The 27086-nt window shown below is 33.2% G+C and overlaps 1 protein-coding gene and 2 non-coding genes across 3 annotated transcripts; 2 read left to right on the forward strand and 1 right to left on the reverse strand.

Moving 5' to 3' along the window:
* Positions 1–752: 752 nt before the first annotated feature.
* On the forward strand, positions 753–824 carry Trnaw-cca (transfer RNA tryptophan (anticodon CCA)). Its single transcript has one exon. It is a non-coding gene; the product is annotated as a tRNA-Trp (tRNA).
* An 8382-nt stretch (positions 825–9206) lies between these two features.
* On the reverse strand, positions 9207–9278 carry Trnap-agg (transfer RNA proline (anticodon AGG)). The gene has a single exon. It is a non-coding gene; the product is annotated as a tRNA-Pro (tRNA).
* A 13079-nt stretch (positions 9279–22357) lies between these two features.
* Positions 22358–23605, forward strand: LOC149881654 (uncharacterized). Its single transcript, XM_090067204.1, has one exon. It carries the CDS (start codon positions 22358–22360, stop codon positions 23603–23605), a length of 1248 nt encoding a protein of 415 aa, XP_089923330.1.
* Positions 23606–27086: the final 3481 nt, after the last annotated feature.

Here is a 27086-nt window from a genome sequence, read left to right on the forward strand (position 1 = left end):
GTTATTTCCGGGGCCGGAAGTCTTCGATTTCTTTTACTCATCAATATTATACTACTATCTTCTACTTTTGTTGTCTTCCGTGGTCTACCAGATCTTTTTTTGTCTTCAAAAATACCTGTTTCTTTCCATCGTTTGATGGTATCTTGTACAGTACTTCTGGCAACCTTTAATTTTTTGCAAATTTTATGAACTGAATAACTTTCTTTATGTAATGTAATTATATCAAAACGTTTTGCAACCATTAAAGAAGGTTTTTTACCCATATTTTTAATTAAATAGTCTAAGTATAAAGTTTTAAAATTTTTTTGAAGATTTTTTAATGCAACCGTCATTAATACCAAATGAAAACTAAACAAATCTAAATATTCTTAATCATTTTAGTCGGATATCGTTATATTATAAATATTTACTTCATATTTCAACAAATAAATAACTTTAAGAAGACCAAACTCTTCAGAGTAATGTAACGCTATATATCAAGTAAAAATAAACCATTAAAAAAACAAACTTATTTATGTAAGTTTGAGGTCAGTACTGACCTCAAACTTACATAAACACTTAAAATTAGTAAGTTTAAGTGTTATAAATTAACATTATTGATTAATTTAATGATACAGGATAGATTTTAGCTTTTTATATAAAAATATCAAGTGTCCGGAAACTTTTGGCCTGCAGTGTATAATAAATATATTTTTTTTTAAAGAAAGATGTTTTTTAATTTTATTAATTTTTTAAATTCTTTAAAAGATATCGGCTTCGTGGCGCAATGGTAGCGCGTCTGACTCCAGATCAGAAGGTTGCGTGTTCAAATCACGTCGAGGTCAAAATCCTTTTTCTTGAATTGGCAATGATTGTTTTGTTTGTTTTTCCGCTAATCAGATCCATTCAGTGGTTTAGTTTAATAGCTAGTTTGCCTTTAACAAATTTTACAAGGGACTTTATTTGCATCTCTCTAACTGGTTGTATTTATAGTTTTTTTTACTTGTTTTTAATTGTTTAGTTTGCAGATTCTGTAAGGAAGTTTGTAACCTGGAAAATATTGTACAATGATGTTTTCAAGTGTAGGTTTTAAAAAGTAGTTACAAAATATAAATAAATTACTTTACCATATTTGTATCCGTTTAATCGTATGAAAACCTTTTCTCGTTCATAAGTTATTACTACTTTCTTCGTCTCAGCCGTTCACTATGTAGGGGAGAGGGAATGACCTCCCCTGCCCCTTCCCCCCTCCCCTTCATCCACCAATTTTTATGATTGATTATTATAAAGAGATTTATGCTGATTTAGAAATGCATTAAAGCATAGGTCTCAAAATCAAAGTAAAGTGCTCCAATCTGAAGTTGAAAGTACAAAAATATACAACAAATCGATAATATTCGCCATCTTCAATTATATTTAATCTTGTTTTTAAAGTGTAAATGATCTGGTTTTTATTTATCATTCTTGTGAGTAAATTAAAATAACATGTTTTGAGGATGATCTCTCTAACTTAACAGTAGTTTTGTAACACTGTTTTTATTCCCTCTTATTTGCATGGTGATTTGAAACACCATGTTTTTTTCTGGGTTTTTTTTTTTTTTAATCTCAAATTATTTTGATTATAACAGACCTGAGCTTTTTGTTTTAACGAACAAAAAAGAAGTTTTTTAACCCAAACATAAAATTTGCTTCTATTCATTCCGTTTTACAGAATGAATATAAACTTGTCAAACGAAGAACTTTTAGTGTTTAAAACCCATAAAGAGTTATATTTTAACGAACTAAAGAGAAATTCAATTTACCTTAAAAAACTGATATTAAAAATAATAATAATAATAATAATTCAAATGCTGTTAAGATAGAGCGCCAGGCAATATATATGACAGCCAACACAATTGTTGTCTAAAAATTTAGCTGCTACCTGTTATTCTTGTTCAATATTATTTGCAAGTCAATCAGCTTAAGTCTGGATTTAAACTCTTTGACTGATGTAGACTGCACTACCAATTCCGGTAAATTATTCCATCCAAAGACAACCCTGTTTGTAAAGAAGTGGTATCTATTTAAACAATTTTTAACAAACTCTGATCCAACACGATGTTTATAACCTCTAATATTGGAAGCTGGACCTGGTGTATTGATTGAATACATTTTTATCTGGACACTCTTCATATCAATAGATTCAAAACTTTTATTTAATTTATATTGTTGTATAAGGTCACCTCATAGTCTTCAAACTTCTAAAGTTGTTAAATCTAATATTTTTAGTCTTTGATTATATCCCAGATGTCTTATTTCTGGTATCAATTTAGTTGCTCTTCTTTGAACTTGTTCAAGTTCTTTGATATCTTTTTTATAATAGGAATTCCAAGCTTGATTGCAAACTCCAAATGAGGTCTAACGTAGTTGCAATAAAGCATTTTCATGAGGTACTTATCTTTATACCCATAACAGCCAAGAGAAGTTTTAAGCCCCGGGGAAGTCCTCTTAAGGGGCCCTGTAGTAGTTTATCACCTCCGCCTGATTTATCACCTCCCTCTATAGAAAACCTAAAACGAGGTTGCGCTTTCAGATAATAGCTGTTAGAATTGTGCCTAATGCGTCCGTCTCAGCGCAATAAACTTTAATAACAACAACTAAAAGGAAAGACAAGGTCAACAATTCTAGAATTTAAATTTACTCTGTGATGTTGTGATGTTCCAACTTTATATTTTTAAAAGGTATTTAAAGAAAAACAATAGTGATATAAGTTATATTATAACTTATAATTTTATATTAACTAGTTATGCATTTTTTTTAGAAATACTTTAGAATTTGTTTTATATGTGGCTGATTTATCACCTCCTCCTAGTAAATTACTTATCTTACTTCTGATTTATCACCTCCTCCCCCCCCCCCCCCTAGTAAATTACTTATCTTACTTCTGATTTATCACCTCCCCCTAGTAGAATAGTGTTAGAAAAGTATTGAGCGATAGTGATGAAAATTATACAACCTAGTTATGTATTTTTGTTGTAAATTTTTTATAATTTGTTTCTTATAATTTATTATCTCCCTCTAGAAAATTATTTATCTTACTTCTGATTTATCACCTCCCTCCTAGTTGGATAGTGCTACAAGAGAATAGAGCGATAGTGATAAAAATTATACAAGTACAAATTACCTAGTTATGTTTTTTTGTCGTAAATTCTTTAGAATTTGTTTTATATATGTATTGATTTATCACCTCCACCTAGTAGGGTAGTGTTACATGAGTATTGAGCGATAGTAATAAAAATTATACAACCTAGTTGTGTATTTTTGTTGTAAATTTTTATAATTTGTTTTATATGTGGCTGATTTATCACCTCATCTTAGTAAATTTTTTATCTTACTTTTGATTTATCACCTCCCCCTAGTAGGATAATGTTAGAAAAGTATTGAGCGATAGTGATAAAAATTATACAAGCTAGTTATGTATTTTTGTTGCAAATTTTTATAATTTGTTTTATATGTGGCTGATTTATCACCTCATCTTAGTAAATTATTTATCTTACTTCTGATTTATCACCTCTCCCCTAGTAAATCACTAACTTTGCGAAAGTGATTTTATCATTTCCAAATAAAATTTTATCTTTCAATATTCACTCTAACTCCATAAATAATGCAATAAGATTTTAAAAAGAAAAGGTGTTTTTATGCAACATCCCTAGTCAAAGTGCCATCATAATATATTGGGATATTGTCTAAAAACATCTTTTTTACCTTTTATTTGGAGAGGTGACATTTTTGTTATCGACTACTAATACATTTTGATAGTAGTTTTAATTTTCCACACATTGGTTTTTCAATTTTTTTTTTTGAGACAGCTTATTGTTCATGAATGTTTTTTTTCTTTGGTAATTTATATAAAATTTTATTGCAGATCTTCATGAATATACTTCATAAAAGAGATGTAGTTCACTGAGGAGGAAAAAAAGACTTCCAAGGCTGTACAATCTTCACACTTCCAAGGCTGTAGCGATCAATTCATCAATCTATATTAATGAATGTTTAGAAAAACGACTTCTTCCATTTATTCACAAGTATCATGGAGACTTTAACTATTTATTTTGGCCAGATTTAGCAGGTCTCATTATTCTAAAGATTCTCTAAATTGGATGGACCAATATGTCTATTACGTTGATAAAGAATCCAATCCCCCAAGTGTGCCTCAAGCACGACCAATTGAATCTTTTTGGGGACATTTGGCACAGAAGATTTATGAGGGAGATTGGCAAGCTTCAACAGAGCAAGTTTTGATTGATCGCATTAAACTAAAACTACAAGAAATTGATTTAAACTTTTTACAGTCGCATATGAAAGGCGTCAGAGCAAAATTTAGATCAATTGCAGATGGTGGTTTTTTTTCATATAAAAAATAATATATTTTTATTAAAAGATAAATACTTTATTTTAAAAAAATATAATAGTAGTTTGTTTTTTTATTTATAAATAAGTTATTGACGTTTTTATTTTGTCCGATAACTTCCGCATCACCCGTTACAAACTACAAATTTATGAAGTTTTCATATGTAAAATGTTAAGTTAAAATTTTTAAAATATATTTAAATGAGCCGGAGAAAAAAAGTTAGGAGCCAGAGCCATAAGTTGAGGATTACTTTGTCAGAAAACTTAGCCAAAAAAAACTTAGGAGTTCAAACAAAGTTGGAACCGAAACCTGATCTGTCAGGCGAGTATAAAGGCAAGTATAAAATAAGACACCTACGGATTTCATTTTCACTTGTATTTATCTTTTAATGTCTATACTTTTACATTTTCTATCAAATTTATTGAAAACAAATTGCACAACAATCATGACAATATAATAATTATTTTCCTTAAATTATATCAATTAACTTTATGTAACGATTTTTGAAAATATTTTTCTATAATATAATGTATATAAAACCATACAAACTATGTAAAACCATATTAAGTTTTTTATAACTAATATAATAATACACATCGTAACATTCGTAAATTTCTGAAAAATGAATTCGTTGAGAGAACAGAAAACATTAGCTATCGGTAGTGCACAACAAACCAAACTGTTTTTTATGGAGTCTTTAATATTCTAAAATCATTTTTTGATAATAAATCCTTTTTTTTTTTTATTCATCAGTGTTTGCATTGCGTTTCATAAACATCATAACTGAACATGAAATGAACTAAACATATATATTATCTAAAAATAAAGCAAAAATTATTTCAAAAAAAGAAATTTATATATATATATATATATATATTTATTTATTTATTTAAAATGAATAAAAACACCTTTATATGGAACTCTGAGTTTCATGCCTTTCGGCAATCATCAGCCATAGTGTATATCGTTACTTAAAAACCGTTTAAAAATTACAAATTAAAATTACGGTAGAACGAGTTCTGACGTTACTAAACGGAAACAAAAAGACGTTAAAGGTTTTAGTCCCTGGTGTCAAATAAGGATAGCAAAAATTTCTTTGCATGTCGGCACTTTGATATTATTTCATATCTTTTGTTAAGTAAGTTTTCTCCTTTATATGATAATATATGAAATTTTTCGCGGAGACAAAGATTACAAACTTTTGCTGCTTGATTGTAGGGCTTGCATTGTGCTATAATCTTCCATGTAATCACCGGTTTCAGATTTTTAGATTTTAGCATCCATATTTCTTTGGAAAGTTCAGTGTCATTTTTATATTTAGGCGCGTTGAAAGATTTAAGATGGTTGCCATATCTAAGTTTAAATGTAGTTTCACTTATACCGAAATAAACTTTCTCTTTGAATTGAGGATCTCCAGAATTTACAGTGGCTTGGTATACGACATTGCTAGAAAGGCATTGGTTATTTAACGGACAATTTTTTTTGTCTATGCAGTTGCATTTTTTTGTTGTTTTATATTTATCGCTTTGAAGAATTTTGCTATTATGTGCATTTATTAAAGAATTGATATTAGGCATGCAACTATAGCTAACTTTAATAGAGTTTCGATTGAAAATTTTATGAAGCCTGTGTTCTACTGGAAAGTGTTGGTCAATTAAAGCTAAGAAGCGCTTTCCAATATTAGTTTCAACATTTTTGCTAAACGGGGGGTTATACCATATAATTTTACGTTTGCGATGTTTACTTTGATGTTTGTCTATTTGCGGTTGGTAGGTGAGTTTTGAATTGTATCCTGATTTACGTAAAGCCTCTTCATAAGTAAGAATAGAGTTATTGAACACAGTTTTATTTATTGCCATAGTTGATAATCTTGACTCAATAGTGCGAGGGATTTCTTTTATTATATTAGGTGGATGGTTTGAATCAGAATGAATATACAAAAGTTGGTTATTAGGTTTACAATATGGTTGATAAGAACTGTCGATCAGGTTCAATGTTACATCCAGATAATTGACAATTTTAATATTAGATTGAATAGAGATATTTAGGTTGTTACCTTTAAAAACATGCGTAAAATGCTTTTTAATTTTCTCCATTTGTTGGCCGCTTTTGTTTTCAAAAATAGCAAGTCCGTCATCACGATACAAGCCAAAATTATTTTTATCGTAATGTTGAGAAAGCTGAAACAATATAAAGATACCAACTAGTTCGCAAACTTCAGCTCCATCAAATGCACCCATTGTGACATCAAATAATCCGCCTCTTTTCTTTATCCAAGCTTCATCGTTTTTAAAAATTAAAGATTTTCTTGCATGATATATTAGTTTTTTATCGTCATCATTTATAACAACATGTTGTTCGGCGAAACTGATTGCATTGGTAAGTGTGGTTTCACTAATAGATGGGTAAAAATCATTTATATCGAAAATTAGAAATTTGCAAAGGGGTTTATTTTTGATGTTTTTAAACCAATCTATAACGAATTGGGTGCTTTGCCATTGATTCAACTGTAATTTACTTTTTAATTCGTGGATAACTTTAGATAAAATGACTTTGCTAATTCTTCCTACCTCGTTTTTCGAAGGATTTAGAAGGCGAACTGAAGGGTTGTTAATAAAGTTATCTTTATGGTCTTTTAAAGTGAAAAAACAACCGGACGATCCGTTTATCTCAATATTATTATACACTTTGTGGTGGATTAAAAGGTTTTTTCCTTCCTTATTTATTTGATCTTTTAATTCTGGCGACGATTTTTTGTAGGTAGAAGTAATTGCATTTGTTAGCAGTTTGTTGTATTCATCTTTAGATAACTTATACAAATTAGATGTTTTATCTGCCTTTATTAATGTTTTATGCGATGTACGTATGGATTTTAAGTCTTTTTGCATATTATTCTGAAACTTGTATATATATATATATATATATATATATATATATATATATATATATATATATATATATATATATATATATATATATATTATATGAAGTGTTACAGGTGATAAATCAGCCACATATAAAACAAATTATAAAAAATTTACAACAAAAATACATAACTAGGTTGTATAATTTTCATCACTATCGCTCAATACTTTTCTAACACTATTCTACTAGGGGGAGGTGATAAATCAGAAGTAAGATAAGTAATTTACTAGGGGGGGGGGGGGAGGAGGTGATAAATCAGAAGTAAGATAAGTAATTTACTAGGAGGAGGTGATAAATCAGCCACATATAAAACAAATTCTAAAGTATTTCTAAAAAAAATGCATAACTAGTTAATATAAAATTATAAGTTATAATATAACTTATATCACTATTGTTTTTCTTTAAATACCTTTTAAAAATATAAAGTTGGAACATCACAACATCACAGAGTAAATTTAAATTCTAGAATTGTTGACCTTGTCTTTCCTTTTAGTTGTTGTTATTAAAGTTTATTGCGCTGAGACGGACGCATTAGGCACAATTCTAACAGCTATTATCTGAAAGCGCAACCTCGTTTTAGGTTTTCTATAGAGGGAGGTGATAAATCAGGCGGAGGTGATAAACTACTACAGCCCTCATTATGATCAATTACATACCCAGGACCAAAAGAAGCGTGCTCTGGTCATTGAAAATGAAAAATAAAAGTTAATTAAATCTTATTAAAGTCAAAACTATTTAGACATTTTAAAAATTACTTTAAAAAATTGTTTGTGCACACGCGGGGCCCCGGGAATCTTCCCCGTCCACCGCCGCCCCCCACCCCCTCTCGGCGGCCATGTTTATATCTAAAAGTATTATTTAATATTGCAAGCATATTGTTTGCTTTACTGGCAGCATATTGTTTGCTTTACTTAACTTGTCTTTCCCATTTCAAATCCTCGGATATGTAAATACCTAAATCTTTTTCGAGAATCGATTTTTCAATTTCTTTTAGCTCACCATCATTTTTCATGAAATAAGAATATCTTTTATTGCTCGTACCAAAATGCATTATTTTACATTTCTCAAAATTCAAACCCAGTTTCCATTCAACAGACCATTCATCAAGTTTTTTTTTGTCAATTTGAATTGATTTGGAATCAACCTCGGTATTAATAGGAGCAATTACTTTATTGTCATCGGCATACAAACAACATTTATTAAGAAGTCTGCTTGGTAAATCGTTTATGAATATTAAGAAAAGGAGTGGGCCAAGTACAGAACCCTGTGGTACTCCACTTAACACATCAATCCAATTTGCCTTACATTTTCCAATCACTATTCGTTGTTTCCTATTCGATAAGAAAGGTTCAATCCGTTTAAGAGGCATATTAACAATACTGGAAGCATAAACCTTAGCACATAGTTTTATGTGTGATACTCTGTCGAATGCTTTTCGAAAGTCGGTATACAAAACGTCAACTGGAGTACCGTTTGATAATGCGCTTGTTAAGGTATCAAGTAATTCTAGTAAATTCGTTAAGCAGCTCTTACCTTTTAGAAAGCCATGCTGTTCCTTTGCTAATAGCTTGTTTGTTATTAAATACTTGGTTATATTATCAGCAACTATTCTTTCCAATATTTTGCATGGTATTGACGTCAGAGATACTGGTATTTAATTTGTTGGTTTCAACTAACTCCCTTGTTTCAATATAGGCGCTATATTAGCCTTCTTCCAAATATCAGGTACTGTACCTGACATTTGGAAGAAGGCTAATATAACGCTTATATTGAAACAATGGAGTAAGTTGAAGGAGTAAGTACAGTATTGAAATTTATACTTTATTAATTTTTGTTGACGGATAAAAAAAAAGTCGATACTTAATGCAAAATATGCCTGATTGTAAATTTTCTTAAGCAGAATTAAAAAGTGGGGCCTGTCCGGGAGTTGAACCCGGGACCTCTCGCACCCTAAGCGAGAATCATACCACTAGACCAATAGGCCATGTTTTGAGAATTTAAATAAATACTTTAATTTTAAAACTTAAATGCATTTTTGTGAATGTGTAGATTCGGTTGGGAAATGTAATGTGGTTTTTAAAATAAAACATTTTTAAAAGCTTGTTTTTGTTGTGCCCATTTGAAAATTTTGTTTTTAATACATTGCAATACATTGCACAATAAATCCAGATTTGCGGTATGATTTCCAGTTGCTTCATAGAGATTAAACTCTTTTTCAACAACCAATAAATCTTCAGATGTGTTTCTGCTTCTCGCGGATATTGATCAAAACTGTTAAGCTTTCAGAGAGCGCTTCAATTGTTGGTATAATCATATTATCATCAAGTAGAACATGGTCATTTACAGCATCTATATCTTCTACGTTTGTCTGAAACAAGCGAAACAATACTAATTTTGCTGTTCTTATCATTGCTTTTCTTGATGCAACTTGAAACTCATCATCTGAAACTCTGATTCTTTGCATCATCAATGGTATCGCAGCAGACTGACTAAATTGCATAACCTTTGTTCAGAAAACTTTTTTCTGTATACTTCTAATACGTTATGTAAAATAATAATAAGATAAAAATAATATGTTAAATCATTGGACTCTAATTTCTCAGTTCAGCAATAAAACGAAAAGCAGTATCTGCAGCAAGATCTTCTTTACACAGGGCTTCAACTGCCACCTTTATAGGTTCAAGAGTACATTTTAGATCATCCAAAAATTTAAATTCTGTTTCATTTACATTCATTTCGCCTGACAGATTTACAAGGGCTTTAGATGTTGCACGTTGTAGCATCAGGAGTCTCATAATTATACACAGCAGCGAGTTCCTACTTCATTTTTGATCATATCTTTAGCATCTAGGTTTTCATCATACTACTATGACTTGCCGATTCTGGCGCATTGACATTTTTTTATATGCATTGACAGTTTTCAAGACACAATATCGATTCTGGCGCATTGACATTTTTTTATATGCATTGACAGTTTTCAAGACACAATATCGATTCTGGCGCATTGACATTTTTTTATATGCATTGACATTTTTTTATATGCATTGACAGTTTTCAAGACACAATATCGATTCTGGCGCATTGACATTTTTTTAATACCACATTAACATTTTTTATAATTCCGCATTGTGATTTTTAGAAATACCGCATTGATACTTTTCTATACTTAAGGATTCAGGCGCATTGACATTTTTTTTAATACTTAATGAATTCAAGATGGCGTCGTGTTTTTAATTTTCTGCAATCATTTTTGTTGACTTACCTTTTTGTGTCTCTGCCTCGTGTTCTGAGTTTATATTTAATCATCATGTCCGAAGAGTTGATCATAGTCCATAAATGTAAAGCACGGTTTTATAATTAAAAGGTGGGTGTGAATTTCCATCCGAGTTTTTCAAACAGATGAGAGCAAATGTCGTCGTAAAATCGTTTCTTATCAATGGTCTTTAAAACCGAAAAATCTTCCAAGCGACATGGATGACTTCTATTTTGGAGCAGCTGAAACAAAATGTACTGCGCGTTCATGAAACTCTTTCTTTTCAATTCTTTCGGTTTGTCTTTTCCGTACACCAGATCGTATAAGAAAGACAGATCCTTAAAATCTTTAATCAACTGCTCTTCCAGATATTCTATATCGTCTCGTTTACCGGTGAGCACGTAATAGATATAATTGGCATTTTCATACTGGTTCGTGTAGTTGAGTTGTTTTAAAAAGATCAAAATGTGTTCTTTGGTAATGCGGGAGTATTTCACATTGGTGTTTTCAGAATCGATCAGCAAGTTGAGCGCCTTAAATTTTTTCTCCAAATTTTCAAAGACTTCTTCAGGAATCTTGCAGTTTTGTTTGCCTTGATATTGTTTTATACACTCTTGAAAATGAATGATGCGCGAGTAAGTGTACTTGTTTACTGAATTGGATCGGTCGTAGTCTTTATACGGAACAGTCGTTTGTAACATTTCTTGCTGCCCTGAACACAAGAGGCAGTATTTTTTATTGCTGTCGTCCATTTCAAACTGGCTCAGGTCATCGTTGATGCAAAATTTACATTTAGTATGCAAGACAATTTTTTGGGCAATTTTAATATCGGTCCACTGTCGTTGAGAAAGCGTTTCTTCTGCAATGGTAAAATATTGACGTTGAAGTTGGTTTTTTTCTTCGTCAAATTTAGCACGGTCTTCAAACGAAAGCTGCGTCTGCAGGATGTCTTGATATCGCTGGATGAGATGGTTTGTCTTGGCGATGAACGTTATTTTTTCAGTCTTGCGTTTATCCAATTCATCTTTGGTCTCCATCAGATGCTTTAGAGCTTCATCTGACAGGTCGTGTTTGTTTTCTAAAAGAAGAAATATGGATCTTAAGTGCGTCATATCGTCAATGTTATCCTTGTCAAACTTTTCCATGATTTTCGTGTTTAATAAGACAATGCTCATTTTTTAAATGAGAGCGAGTTCATTCTTTTAATTCGTCATCGTATTTTTCTATTCTACAGTAAACGATGTACAATTAAAAAAATTTGAATTTTGAGTTAAATAAATTTCTTATGTAATAAAAATGGATGAAATAGATGAATTCGATCTTCTTTATATTCTTGAAGGTGAAGAAGTGAAATATCGTGATGAGAAATCTAGAAAATTTCTTAAATTAGAAAGAAACGTTCGAAAGCTTCCAAAGTGTGTTAAAAAATCGTTTATACAAATGATTCAAATGCTATCATTCGAAGAAGTTTTAATAAGATTAAAACCTGCTATTGATACATATAATCATATTGAAATGAGAAAAACAGTGAATAGAAGTTTAGTGCATGCTAACGATGACAAAAGAATTTATCGTGATTATAGTGAAGATATTGTTAAGAATACGAAAGCAAATTTCAATATGAGTAAAATTAAGGAATAATTTTATATATCTTTATATATAAAATTTACAAGAGTTTATTCATAGAATAGCACCTAAAAAGGGAATGCTATTAAAGGGTGAGTTAGGTCCGAGCAATAAGCCAGATCCAATAGATTGATAGCCTTTTCCATTTTTAACAAAGAGTCCTTCACCAATAGTAGGTTTCACCCAAGGTCTTAAAAAGACTCCTGATCCTGCAGCAGTCATTTTCATTCCACTTCCATTCTTTTTCAAGTAAACGATTCCTCTTCCTGCAATTTTATCAACCATAGCAGAGCCAGCAGAAGAGCCTACTCCTGCTAACAATCCAGTGGCGAGAGCAGGAACTACTCTTGTAGCAATAGTGCTGCCTAACATACCTAATAACGGTAGAAGAGCTCCGATGAATCCACCTTCAATGGTTGAGTTGTGTGCAAGTTGTCTTTTGCTTAATTTAAGAGTGACTCCTTTACCAGCTTCATACGCTTTTGTAATTTTGTTCAATTGCGCATGAGTAATAGCGAGAATATGTTCACCGTTCAAGTCTTGATGAGATAGCCTTATATTGACATCAGTCTTGTCTTGAATCGCTTTTTTTATTTTGTCAGATTGACTTTGTGAAATGTTTAATTTTACTTTTTGGTAACTCATTTTTTAAATAAAAGAAAAAAATTATCGTTGAACAGCGCTGCTCGTAAAAAGGTCTTGAAGCACAGAGGTTATTCTTTCTCTCACATGAAATCGGAGGATAATGTCTTCACCTCTAAAGTCGATCAAGTTACCGTTTTGATCTATAATTGTTGTTTCCATTCTTGAAATTCTGCCTACTACTATGGGAAGGTAAATCAAGTGGAAAGGTTTTTCGGTAATTTTGTAGCCTGGAGGAGTGTCAGGATGAAAAGAGTAAATGTCAGATGTTCTTTTTCCGTTATCATAAGATGCTCCGATAACATCGTTTGTGATTCTGATGATGGTCACGTCGTCTATTCTCGAAATTGCTTCAGACTCGTAATAGTCAATATAACTTGTGACTTTATCCGGATTAGTCGGATCTTCTTTTTTCTCTACATAGGTATATTCCGCTTTATTAAATCCGAGAACAGGAGCTAAACTGTTATTCACGTTGAAATCCACCCAATATTTTGTTGTAGATCCAGGTTTTCCAAATTTCAGTGTAGATCTTAAAGTCATTAGGTTTGCACCGATAACAACACCATCCTTTCTATACAAGGTTCCAACTTGTTTTTCCATTTCCTTCTGAAGATAATCATTAATCTCGCTAATTTCATACGCTCCTTCTTCGATGTAAATGGTGTAGCTGTTTGAACCGGCGTTGGGACTGTATCTGAAAACATTATTTGTCGAATTGATGTTGGTATAGCTGTGAATAGTGTCAAAGCCAACAAGAGCCATTTCATACTTTTTATTAGGATCAAATTCAATGGGGTTGTCAAACTCGGTTTGGATGACGCTGTTTCTTATGGTTGGAGTTTCTTTTTTTGCTTTTGTAAGGAGATAAAATCCGCTCATCTTTTTATATAGAGTTGGGAAAATAAAAATTGTCGAATCCGCTTCGATATTTTCCACAATCCTTTTTAGAGGATAAATCAATGACGGCGAATCCGTGAGGTTGTGACCAACAATATTTAAAAAACTTTTTAAACTCTTCTATCTTCATATCGCTTGAAACATGATCTTGATAAATGTGGTTTATGTTTTTAAAGTCTTGAGGAAACAAGCAAATGAAATTGGCATTTTCTCTGATGGTTTGCCTAGGCAACATAAAATAGTTTTGAGCAAGGTAAAAGCAGTCAACGTTAGAATGTCTTCCTCGGATATAGTATTTTTCACATTTGTTTTGTTTAGTCAATTGCAAATCGTCAAAGATCATTAAATTGTTTTTGGATGAATCAAGATCTTCAGGATTAGGCACATCGTCAGCCGTTTCGAAAAATTGGCATTCCATATCTTCTGTGTTATCCCATTTTTTTGAAATTTCATTAATAACGCATTCAGGGCTTACGTTTAATTCATCAATTTTGTTTTGAATGTTAAACAAATTAAGAATAACTTCCTTTGGCAATTTCTTCTCGAACGAGTTTTTGAGTATTTTATATTCTGGCTGAAAAAGGGATTTTCCAAACACTTGCAAATGATTATAGTCTAACCACCCAGGTCTTAAAAGTAAATTGAGTAGCAACGTTGTTTTTCCACATCCTGATTTCCCAATAATGATTCCACGTATACTTTTAGGCAAAAGCTTGTTGTTTTTCCTTTTGCTTTTATTTACATTCCATGACAAATCAATCACTTCCATTTTTTTATTATGTTGAATATAAAAAAATGTATTGTGTCAAATGCAAAAGAATAACAGAAACGAACAACTTGTACCATTCTATAAGCAAAAGCAATAGAAATATGCTTAAAGGAACTTGTGCCGTCTGCGGAAGAGGCAAATGCAAGTTTGTTTCTGCGAATGAAGTCAATGGAGGAGACTTGGTGGAATCGATCAACAATTTTTCAAAAAAAATAAAGCTTCCATGGGCAAAATTTCCAGGAGAAATGCACATTCCAGGAATGAATTTTGCAGGACCTGGCACAAACTTGGACAAAAGACTCACATCCACAGACATGTATCAAGATTGGAGTAAACCGGTGGATAGAGTAGACAATGCAGCATACCACCACGATTTAGCTTACAAATATTTAAACGATGTTAAAAGCAGAAATGTAGCAGATCAAATGATGCTTGAAGAAATGAACTCCATTCCAAACCCCACTCAAAAAGAGATTAACGAAAGAAAACTGATCACTCCCATCATCAAAGCCAAAGCTAAATTCGGATTAGGTTTTAAAAAAAAGCACCGGAGAACCTGAAATGGACGGATCAGCTTGCAGAGGAGCTTCATAAACCAGTCATTCATCATTTTAAAAGAAGAAAAGTGTTTGTGAACGACATCGATGAAATATGGGCTGCTGATTTGGTTGACATGCATTCGTTTTCAAAATTCAACAACGGTGTAAAATACTTGCTCATGGTGATCGATGTGTTTTCAAAGTATGGATGGATCGTTCCGTTAAAGAGTAAAACTGGAGTTGATGTAGCTAGCGCTCTAAGCAAAATATTTGAGGAGAGAAAGTGTACAAAGATGTGGGTGGATAAAGGAAAAGAGTTTTACAACAAGCATGTACAAGCTCTAGGTGTGCAATTATACTTCACTGAAAATGAAGAAAAAAGTTCTGTTGTTGAACGATGGAACAGAACGATGAAAGAGAGAATGTTTAAATATTTTTCAGCCAACAACACCAATAAATACATTGACGTATTAGATGAAATGGTGAAAAATTATAACAACACCAAGCACTCTTCCATCAAAATGACTCCAATGGAAGCTAGCGATGAAAAGAATAAAGGTAGGGTATGGTGGAACCTGTATGGAAAGGATCAAACATTACCAGCAAAACCAAAATTTTCAATGGGAGACAAAGTGAGGATCGTAAAAAAGAAGTCTCATTTTGAAAAGGGGTATACACCGAGATGGACTGAAGAGGTTTTTACCGTGTTAAATGTTCAGCATACGAATCCACCCACGTATAAAATCGCTGATGCTAACAATGAAGAAATACAAGGTACATTTTATGAACAAGAAATGCAAAAGACGCAACAAGACATATTCAGAATTGAAAAAGTCATTCGAAAGCAAAAGAACAGATCACTAGTCAAATGGCTAGGATATCCAGACTCTTTCAACTCATGGGTGAATAATGAAGAAGTGATTTCTATGAAAAAAATGATCTAAAAAATCGTAGATTTTCATTATTCTGAAAAACGAGTTAAATAATTTTCTTTTCTATATAAAAGAAATGAGTTTTATTACAATTGAAAATTTTGATGAGAGTAAATTATCAGTTGGAGAAATTTACGCAGCAACCAAACCAGTAGCCTATCAAAAGTTACCGATAAAATATTCTTATTCAACTGGAGACGGTCCTCTTGTATTACGAACACCTATATTATTTTCGTATGGTGTATGCGAGAATAAAGATCCAGCAACACAAAAATTGACTGGCTATTCCATGTCCTTCGTTTGCTTTGATGCTAAGAAAGGAAAGACAGAACAAGAAGAAAAGTTTATTAGCACAATGGAAAAGATTACTTTGTTCATTAGAAGTGAAGTAGATAAATTGTCAGCCAAACTTAAAAAGGGAGGAAGAAAAAAGCAAATTAATTCAGACGAATTGACTATTTTAAAATATAAAGCTGACCATGCTGATGCAGCACCAGTGTTTTATGCTAAAATGTATATAACTAAAGGATCTAAAAATGAAGACGAAATATTCATTACTTCTGTATTTCATAGAAAGAAAACAGATCTTGATACACAAAATAGAGTCAAAGGGGAACGTGGTAATAAAAATTTGGTTAGATCTTCTGGACATGATTTTATCAATCAAAGATGTTATGCTATTGGAGGGCTTAGAATTGAGGGGGTGTATATCGGTCCTTCGATTGTGTCTATTCAAGTTAAACTGGTCGAAGCCGTCATCGTAAAAAATGCATCTTTACCTCATAGCATCATGATGTGTGAAGACATGAATTTAGAGGTGAAAGAAGATGAAATAGAGCAGGATGATGAAATGTAAAAAAACCCTTTTTAAAATTTTCTGAATTTTAAAAAAATGATCAACGTTGAAGGAATTGTACTACCGAATAAACCTCTCACCAACTTTCAATTAATAGATGCTGTGAAAAAGCTCAAAATTAAAAACTTTAGAGGTGTTTTTGTGAGGGATGAATTGCCTAAAAAGCCAAGAGTAAAAGAATGTGGAATTACCAACACGGGAGATTCCAGCACAGATGGATTTCATTGGGTCTGTTGGTATAAAGATGGAGACAAAAAATACAGCTTTGACTCTTATGCCCAGCCTCCTCTCGTCGAGCTCGTTGACTATTTGAAAAGCCCTGTCTTTTACAACAGCGAAAGAGTGCAGTTTGGTAACACGTCTTATTGTGGACACTTGTGTCTTTACGTCTTGAAAAAATTACAGGAAGGAGATGACTTTCAAAGTGTTGTTAACACACTTTGGTGAAAAAAAAAGTCGTGACTATATAAAATGATTGACAAATTTGGAAGAACTGAATTAGGAAGGTATTTTTATGATCCTTCCTCATCAACAACCATAACAGGTGATCTCTATGTCAGGACAGATGGAAACAGCACCATCACTGCAGATTTGGATTACAATTCTCATAAAATCATCAATTTAGGTGAACCGACTAACGCACACGATGCTGCTACGAAAAACTATGTAGATACGCATTCGTCAGGAGGAGGATCATCGATTGGAACTGCAGACTTGGATTTGAATTTTCACAAGGCGATCAATTTGAACGAACCTACTAATTCGCATGACGCCGCGACAAAAAATTATGTTGACGTCAGCTCGAGCATGAATGTGAAAGTAGATGGATCAAGCACGATCACTGGAGCCTTGGATTTAAATAGCCACAAATTGATCAACGTTTCCGATCCTACCGCTTTAAAAGACGCTGCAACAAAAGGGTATGTAGACACCAAAGTCTCTTACAACGCTATTTCATACACCGACATTAACATGACGTCGCACAAATTAACCAATTTAGCAGAACCTACATCAGCTTCAGATTCAGCTACGAAAAATTATGTAGACACGCATGCTTCAGGTGGAACAACTGTAGGTGTAGCAGATTTGGATTTGAATTCACACAAATTGATCAACGTGACTGATCCAACCAACTCACAGGATGGATCAACAAAGAATTATGTAGACTTGTTGTTGCAAAAATCGAGTTTGACCAGTGTCGTTCCAGGATCCAGTTTTACCAGTTTAGGGTTTAAGTCTCAGACGGTTGCGGCGCTAACCACTTCTCCTGTGTTTGCGTTTTCCGGAAAATCCGGAGTGCTGAGAAGATTGTGGTTGGCTTTATACAGCTCCTCTGGCACGAATATTCCAGGTCAAGTTTTCATTCGAATCTTTACTGACGGAGAAATCAATGTAGGGAATTATGCAGAAACAACAGAAGGAATTGGAGTGGATCAAACAGGACTTGCCACTGATTTGCTTTTTTCTCCTTTGGGAGGAGCTTTTTACGCCAATTCTTTGCAGGGATGCAACATGTATAACACCACTTCCTTGGGAGGATATTTCACATTGGACATGCCTTTCAGAAACGACGTCTCCATTCAACTCGTCAACAGAAATGCTACTGCCATCACTTACTGGATTCAACCGTTCATTTCCACACTTGCCTCCATTCCTGCAACCATCCCTCTTTACAAGCTGTACTGCAGAACTTTTCGATATTTGAACACCACTTATGGTAGCGAATACGTTTTGTTGAACACCAGCGGGAAAGGAAATGGTGTCTCGTTGAAATACATCAGGATGCACGTCATCGGCTCTTCTGGAAACTGGTGGGAATCAAGAGTTAGAATGTACGATGGGAATTTACCTCCAGGTAACGGTACTGTACTCACTCCTTGGACACCGTACAACACCAACAATTACACGTATTTTCCAGGATATGACGGTGACAGCACATGCATCTTTTCCTCTTCTGGATTAGAAGATTTTTATTTGTCGTCATGGAACGGCTCAAATTTAACTTCCTTCAACAACAAATCGACTGGACTTTTGTACCAATCCACTTCATCCATCGGATCGACCACCACCATCTCTTTTTACAGAAATTTCGGAGAAGCAGATTCTATGCCTACGGTTGCAGCTGGTAGAAGACTCGTTGTCACGCTCAACTCTGGTGATGCTCAAGTCGGTCAATCCGGAAGCTTTTACCTTCTTCTAGGACAAGCCTATTATTACGCATAAAAATCACTAGTGATTTCCATGAATCCGCAAATGGATATAATGTACAGATGAAAGAAAAAATTGAAAATGACTTAAATAAATTTCTTTTCATATAAAAAATAACAATGAGTATGTCAGATAATGAATTTTTAGAAGACGATTCTGATGCTGAGGATAGGCCTTACAATTGGCATATGTTGGTTGACCCTGAAGATGATGATCCAGAGGATATACCTAACAATAATATTGAAGCGAGTGCAAACAGACTTATATTAGTTGACCCTGAAGATGATGATCCAGAGGATATACCTTACAATGAATTACCGAGGGAAGAGAGACGAGAAACAATAATTACAAGAACCCGTGTAACTGAAGATGTTGAAATTGTAGAAAGCGATCCTGAAGATTTACGTTATTTTTATTATTACGATGAAATGATAGAACAGCAATATGAGCTTTTAAACCGACGAGAAAATTATGAAACGAGAGCAAACAGAATACGTGATGAGAGAGAAAGAAATCAAGAACATGATATTATCGAACGACGACGAAGAATTGAACGTCCTCCGTCTGAAATAATTATAACAGAGCCTACTGAACCTGGTGGAAAAATTAAAGTTAAACTTATTATAAGGAGACCGTCTGTAGTTGAAATTACATTAGAAGAAAAATTAACTCTTAAAAAACAAAAACGATATGAAATAATTGAAAGAGGACCAACAATAATATTTAATGGACGCAGACAATAATCATTTTATTCTTTATATGTGAGGAATAAAATGATGTATTATAAAAATTAATTTTTTTGTGATAATAAAAATGGAGAATCATGTGCATAAAAAAAATTTTTTTAATAACGATCGAAAGGCTCGTCATAAATCATATCTTTTTTTCGACAAGTATTTGAAGCATCCTCCTGTAAAAGTGGGAAGTAAGTATGAAATATTTGCTCAAAAAGACATCACATTAAATAAACTGAGTCATCAGAAAATAACTTTTATGTTTGGAATAAAGCTTAAAAGCGGATTAGCTTTAGTGAATTTGAGGGAAAGCCTAAAATCAAAACTGGATTATTTCAGTCACAGCATCATACTATCAGAGTCGACGGATAATGTGATCATGGAAATTTACAATAACAGCAAGTCAGATGTCATTATTAAAAAAGGGGAAAGTTTATGCTTTGTCAATTTCATTAATGAGTGAAAAAAAATATTTTTTTCGTTTAATATAAAATGGAATACAATCACGATGCTAAATCTAACGCAAAAGCGCATGGACTTTATCCAGTTCTTCCATCAGCTCCTGTAGATGAAGGAGGACATGTTTATAGGCTTCAAAAAATAAGCGAAGTCCAAAAAGAGATGGACAACGAGAGGAAAAAGAGAGTGCATCTCAGCAAAAAGTATCATCGCGCTTTCAGAATCATTTCTTTTGTAGACTCTACGTTGCAAGCAGGTGGTCTTGCACTTGGAGTTGTTGGAATTGGAACTTTGAGCACCATCGCTGCTGCTCCTATTGCGATTGCGTGTGAAGGTGCGGCTATTGGAATGGGGTTTTTATCCATTGTAGGAGGACAAGTCAACAAAAAACTGACATTAAAAGCGGAGAAGCATGAAAAGATTAAAGTGTTGGCCGAGTCGAAATTGAACACCATCAACAGTCACATTTCAAAGGCATTAGTAGACAACATTGTGAGCGATTCAGAGTATGAATTGATTTTAGACGAGCTTCAAAAGTTTAAGAGTCTGATGAAAGAAATAAGAACTAAAACAAAAATCAACATTGACGAGATAACTAAAGAGTCGTTGATCCAAAAAGGAAGAGAAGATGCAATAAAAGCGTTCAACAACATGTTTAAAAAATCATAGATTTTCCACGGATCTAAGAAAAATTAATTTAAAAAACATAGATAAGTTTACGTTTAAGTTTTTTCTTGCGTTTTAAAAAATGTCCTTTTTTAAAATACTAGACCCTAACAAGAGGGATGAACTAGTGAAAGAATTTGTTGAAAGAAGAAAAAGAATCTATCAAGATAGTTTGAATGAGAATATTTATGATGCTAATCTTCAGACTGATTTGAGCAAGCTTTACAAGCCTCTGATTGAAAGCAATGAAAAGATGATCAAGAGCATCGAAGAAAGACGCAATGAACAAGCACCTCCAAGTTTTGATGAGACAAATCATTTAGGAGACATTTCATCCGTCTATTTAAATAAGTATAATAAGCGATTCGTAAACGATGTTAAAAGAAATTTCGAACTTAGTAAAATTAGTGATAAATTATACTTTGGAAAAATGGAGGTGGAGGTGGATGGAAATGATATCATTGTTGGAGGAGAAAGGTATAAAGGAACAAAAGGCCTTTGGGAGCTTATGACAGAATCTAAAGCTCCAAACGAATTAATGAGCAATGTTACCGATGAAGATTTGGAAAATTATGAAAAAATTATTTTCAACTCTGGTGCTATTTTTTCTAATGCAAATCCAAACAAGCCAAAAGCCTCCAGAAGCGAAAAATATCGGAAAATTATAGGTCCTTTTTGGGATAAATTTAAAAGTGAAACTAAAGTCAAAAAAGGCAATGGTGTGATTATTCTTCCAAGCGATCCAAATGCTCTTGTGGAAAATCTCAACTTGAGTATCGCTGCATGGCATGCTGGAAATAAAGAGTCGAGAAATGTAGCTGTTTCCATTTGCGATGAGCTGTTGAGGCAGAATAGGATTAATAAAGACGAGTACAAGGCTATGATGGCGTATATCGATATGAAATAAAAAAAATCTTTGGAAATAAAAAAATGATCGTTTATAGAAATAGATATGTTAAGAAGCATATTGTAGGTGGAAGTGGAATAATAGACACGCTTAAGAATTTCTTGAGAAGAGCGGCATCTTCAAGCGCTTCAAGAGCGGCATCTACTTTGGCTAATAAAATTGCAAAAACTGAACTGGGAAGAGAAGCCATCATGGCTACTAAATCTGCAGGAAAAGAGCTGGCTTCTGCAGCTATTTCCACTGCTAAAGACGTAGCTATTGATAAAGGTAAAAAGACCATTGAAAAATTGTATGCCAAGACTGGAACTCCAAAGCCAGCTGCAAAGAATGATCTCAGTCTTAAAAGCAAAGAAATTATTTCGAGCATTGTTAACAAAGCAGCAGCAGCAGCAGCACCGGTTATGAACGAATATTCTATGTTTGGATCAGGATTGTCGAAGAACAACGCGATTAGAATACAAGACTTGGTAAAAAAGGGAAATGGACTTTTGATTGCATGAGGATGCAAAAATTTTTTTCTTTGATGTATAAAAATGGCAAATTCCGATGTTTTAAATTTTACAGAAGAGATTATGGTGGATGAAGAAATTGAGAGATTTGAGTTTCACGAATACGAGCCCGTGAATAAAAATATAAATGTGGATGGAGAAATAAGGATCAATATTGAGCAGCAAGATTTGTTCACGCTTCCATCTGAGGCATACCTTTTGGTTGAAGGAAGACTTTTAAAAGCGGATGGAACTTCTTACGCTGATACAGATGTTGTTACTTTGGTTAACAATGGTTTCATGTACATGTTCAGCCAGATTTCTTATCATTTGTCGAATAACGAGGTGGAGACCATTTACGAACCTGGACAAGCTACCACCATGATTGGATACCTCAAATATCCAGTAGAGTTCCAAGTGTCTGAAGGAATGAATCAGCTGTGGCAAAGAGACACGACAGCTTTAGCAGATCTTGTCAACAACACTGGATTTAAGCAAAGACAAGACTACATCATTGCAAAAAGTGAAGAAAAAGGAACGTTTTCGTTTTGCATTCCTTTAAAGCACATTTTTGGATTTTGTGATGATTACGATAAAGTGCTCTATGGATTTAAGCATACAATTGCTCTTGTGAGAAAGAGCGATAGTGATGCTATTTTTAGAACAGCTGCAACAGCTGCAGGAAAACTGGATTTGACTAAACTGTCTTTGTTTATGCCTCATGTCACACCATCTGTAGCGGCTAGCAACAATCTTTACAAAATCATTGAATCAAAAGTAAATGTTCCAATTTCGTTCAGATCTAGACAATGCGACACCATCGCTGTTCCTGTATCCAATAACTTTAGTTGGAGATTAAGCGCAAGATCAGCTAGCGAAAGACCAAGGTATGTCATTGTTGGATTCCAAACCAATAAATCTGGAAGTCAAGAACTAAATCCTGCAGTCTTTGATCACTGCGACTTGAAAAACATATATGTCACTTTAAACAGTGAAAGATATCCTGCTGTTGATTACAATTTGGACTTTAACAACCAAAAATACTCAAGAGCTTATAAGGACGCTTCTAAATTTGACAATAGACTTTATGGAGTAAGCGATATCATAAGTCAACCTAATATATCTGCCTTAAACTATAGATACATTTGCCCTCTGTTTGTTTTTGATGTGAGCAAACAGGCTGAGAGACTAAAAACTTCAGTGGTAGATGTGCAAATAAAAGCTACATTTAATGCGAACGTTCCTGCAAACACCCAGGCTTTTGCTGTTCTCATTTCTGATAAATTGCTTAGATTTGAATCAGATGGAAGCAGATTTAATTTTGTTTATTGAAAGGACTCAAAAAATAATATTTTTAAAATAAAAAATGAGATATACGAAAAAGGATTTGAAAAAATTGCTGAAAGAAAACGGAATTTCCAAAACGTCAAACAATAAAATGTCATTATTAATGCTTGCGATTGAAAACAACTTGATTGATAAAAACATATTGATTAAAGACGTGAAGGAAGATCGACCCGTGGGTAGACCTAAAAAGGATTTAAATCTGTTAAAAGAAGAATAAAATGAAACAGTTTTTTCCATTTTTTCTAGAATGTAGTATCAAAGAGACTGATATAAATAAAAAAAGACATCTTGAGCTTCTTGCATTTGAAAGAGCAGGTGTGTTTCGCGAATCTGTTTACATCACTGAAAACGGAGATTTTAATATTCCAAAAGAGTACAACGACGAAGAGAGAGACAAGCTTTACCTACTTGTATGGAGTGGTGAGACAGAATATTCACGAATGGAAAAGAAAATCAAAGAGAATCTCAGTACTTGGAAAGTCTTGCCTAAAAAAGAAAAACTAAGAATGATTGACAATTATGTGCTTGGTTTGGATTGTGATTTCGAGGAGAAGAAAAAGATTTCTGGAAATCTAAAAAGCGCAATTTTAAATCATTCACTTGATCCTAATGATATTGTATATAAAAACTTTAGAATAATTTTCATCAATGACATAAATTTAAAAAAATCGAATTTGATTTAAAAAAATCTTTACAAATAAAAAAGATGAAATATACAAGAAAACTTTTGAAAAATTTGTTAAAAGAAAACGGTGTTTCCAAAACGTCAGACAATAAAATGTCTCTCATGATGCTTGCAGTTGAAAACAATCTGATTGATAAAGATGTCATTTTGGAAAACTCGAAAGACAAGAAACCTGTTGGCAGACCTAGAATACATGAGAAAAAAGAAAAGAAACCTCTTGATCCAAAATATGCTAGACTTGGTTTAATTAGAAATAATCCTTTACATTTAAAAATAACTCATGTGGATACTGGTGAGGTGACTGAGTACAAGTCTGCTTACGAGACTCATAAAAAGACAGGACATAGCTGGCAGTACTTTGAATGCAGAAATGGAAAAGTAATAGATGGTTACAAATATGAGATTTCTGGAGGAAGAAGTTTTTAAATTCAATATAAGAATTTAAAAAAATTGAAAAATGATATAAATAAAAAAATCTTTTGTTAATAAAATGGAAAACAAAACGGTGAAAGAATTAAAAGAAATTGCTAAAGAGCAAAAAATAAGAGGATACTCTAAAATGAGAAAAAGAGAACTTATAATGGTTTTACAACCTCCTAGAGTAGTCTCTGCTCCTGCTGCTTTTCGTAGACCTACTGTGGTTAGGTTTGTTCGGCCAGCTGTAAAAGTTTCTATAAAACCTACAAAAGTTTCAATAAAGCCAACAAAAGTAAGGATTGTTCCTTCCGCAGTGCAAAAGCCTCCTATTGCTCCAAAACCAATTCATTTGCAAAAACCTATCCTTGACGAACCTGTTTCAGATTTAACACCTGCTATAACACCAAAACCAATCATTCCACCTAGACCTTCATTTTTTTCAAGTCTGAAGGCAACTACAAAAAGTGTGGCGTCCTATGTTAAAACTAAGTTAAATGATGTTAAAGAATGGGTGGAGCCTTACGTTCCCGAAGTAGTCAAGAATCAGGTAAGCAAAGCAGTGAACAAAATCGATGAAAAGATAAAGTCTATCAAATCGCTTGTATCAAAAACAGAGTATAAACAACCTGCTGTAAAACAACCTGTGGTAAAACCAATTAAAGTAAAGCTTAAAATGACTGAACATTCGGCAGAGGGTTCTGTAAGACAATTTTCTTATAGACCTTCTTCTCGATACCAAGACCTTGCATCCTTTTTTAATTTGGTGAGAGAGTCTGTCATTCAAACCATGGAAGGGGAAAGAAACACCAGAGTAAGAATTATTTTAACGTGTAAAATGAAATCTGTAAGCATGATGACTGGTGAAGAAGTGACTCGAGAAGCAAGCTTTTCATCAAGATCAGAGATTGTTCTAGCAACTACAAATGTAAGAGAGCTCATGGGTGAAATGGAAGGAAAAGTCTTGGAAAGTAGTGTCAAATACAATGCTTTAGGATCTAATTGCACTATATCTAAGATTTTAAGAATGGACATTAACTTTACTGATTACGAGCCTATCAGCGGTTCTTCCTATATTGAGCTGTCTAAAGAGCTGAAAGACAAAAAGGCAATCATCAACATGGAAAACAAGGACGATCAATGCTTTAAATGGTCAGTCACTCGAGCGTTGAATTTAAAAAATAGAGACAACGAAAGAATTGATAAAGACTTGGTTCTAAAATCAGAAGAACTGAATTGGGAAGGAATGGAGTTTCCTGTCAAGCTTAATAAAATCAACAAGTTTGAAAAGAATAACCCAGCGATTAGCATTAACGTCTTTGGATACGAAAATAAAAAACTTTACCCTTTGCAAATATCTGACTTTGTAGATCGAAAGCACTGTGTTGATTTGTTGTTTATTTCAAACGAAGACACTGACCATTACTGTCTCATTAAAAGTTTGAGTCGCTTATTGTCAACACAAACATCAAATCATCAGCACAAAATGTATTATTGCAGAAATTGCTTACAAGGTTATGACCAGGAAGAAAAGCTTCAACAGCATCAACCTTATTGCTATGACAACGATGCAGTAAGAATCGAACTTCCTAAAGAAGGAACGACCGTTCATTTTAAAAACTATAACAAGTCTATGAGAGTTCCATACGTTGTATATGCAGACTTTGAAAGTTTCATCAAACCCATCGAGGATAACACTGAATATAATCATAAAGAGTCGTACACCAGACAATATCAAAAGCACGTTCCAAGCTCCTTCTGCTATTATATCAAATGCTTTGACGATAGCCTTTACAAAGGAGAACCAGTCATGTACACAGCTGAAAGCGAAGAGGATGACGTAGCTCAAAAGTTTATAACCATGCTTGAAGCTGACCTTATAAAGATTCTCGACAAGATTGATATAGTAAAAAAGAAAGTGGTAACGGATGAGGATGAAAAGAATTTTGAGACTGCAACTCTATGTCATATTTGTGGATCAGATCTTAACAGTGACAAAGTGTGGGATCACTGCCATTTAACTGGAAAGTATCGAGGAGCTGCTCATAACAAATGCAACTTGAATTATAAACTTCCAAAATTCATACCCATCATTTTCCATAATTTGTCCGGTTATGACAGTCATTTGTTCATCAAGAAATTAGGTGGAAAGCTCAATTGCATACCCAACAATGAAGAAAAATATATCAGTTTCTCGAAAAAAATCAAAGTAAGAGAATTTATTAATAAGAAAGGTAAACTTCAGGAAGTATGGAAAGAGCTAAGGTTTATCGACAGCTACAGATTCATGAGTTTCAAGTTAGAAGATCTAGCTAAAAATCTAAACAACAACCAATGCAAAAACGTTGCTCAATATTACTCTGGAGA

The sequence above is a fragment of the Hydra viridissima genome, unplaced genomic scaffold (assembly GCF_058129835.1).
Source record: "Hydra viridissima isolate aposymbiotic clone 2 unplaced genomic scaffold, HvirCarnegie_v1 scaffold_11, whole genome shotgun sequence".
NCBI classification, from domain to species: Eukaryota; Metazoa; Cnidaria; class Hydrozoa; order Anthoathecata; family Hydridae; genus Hydra; species Hydra viridissima.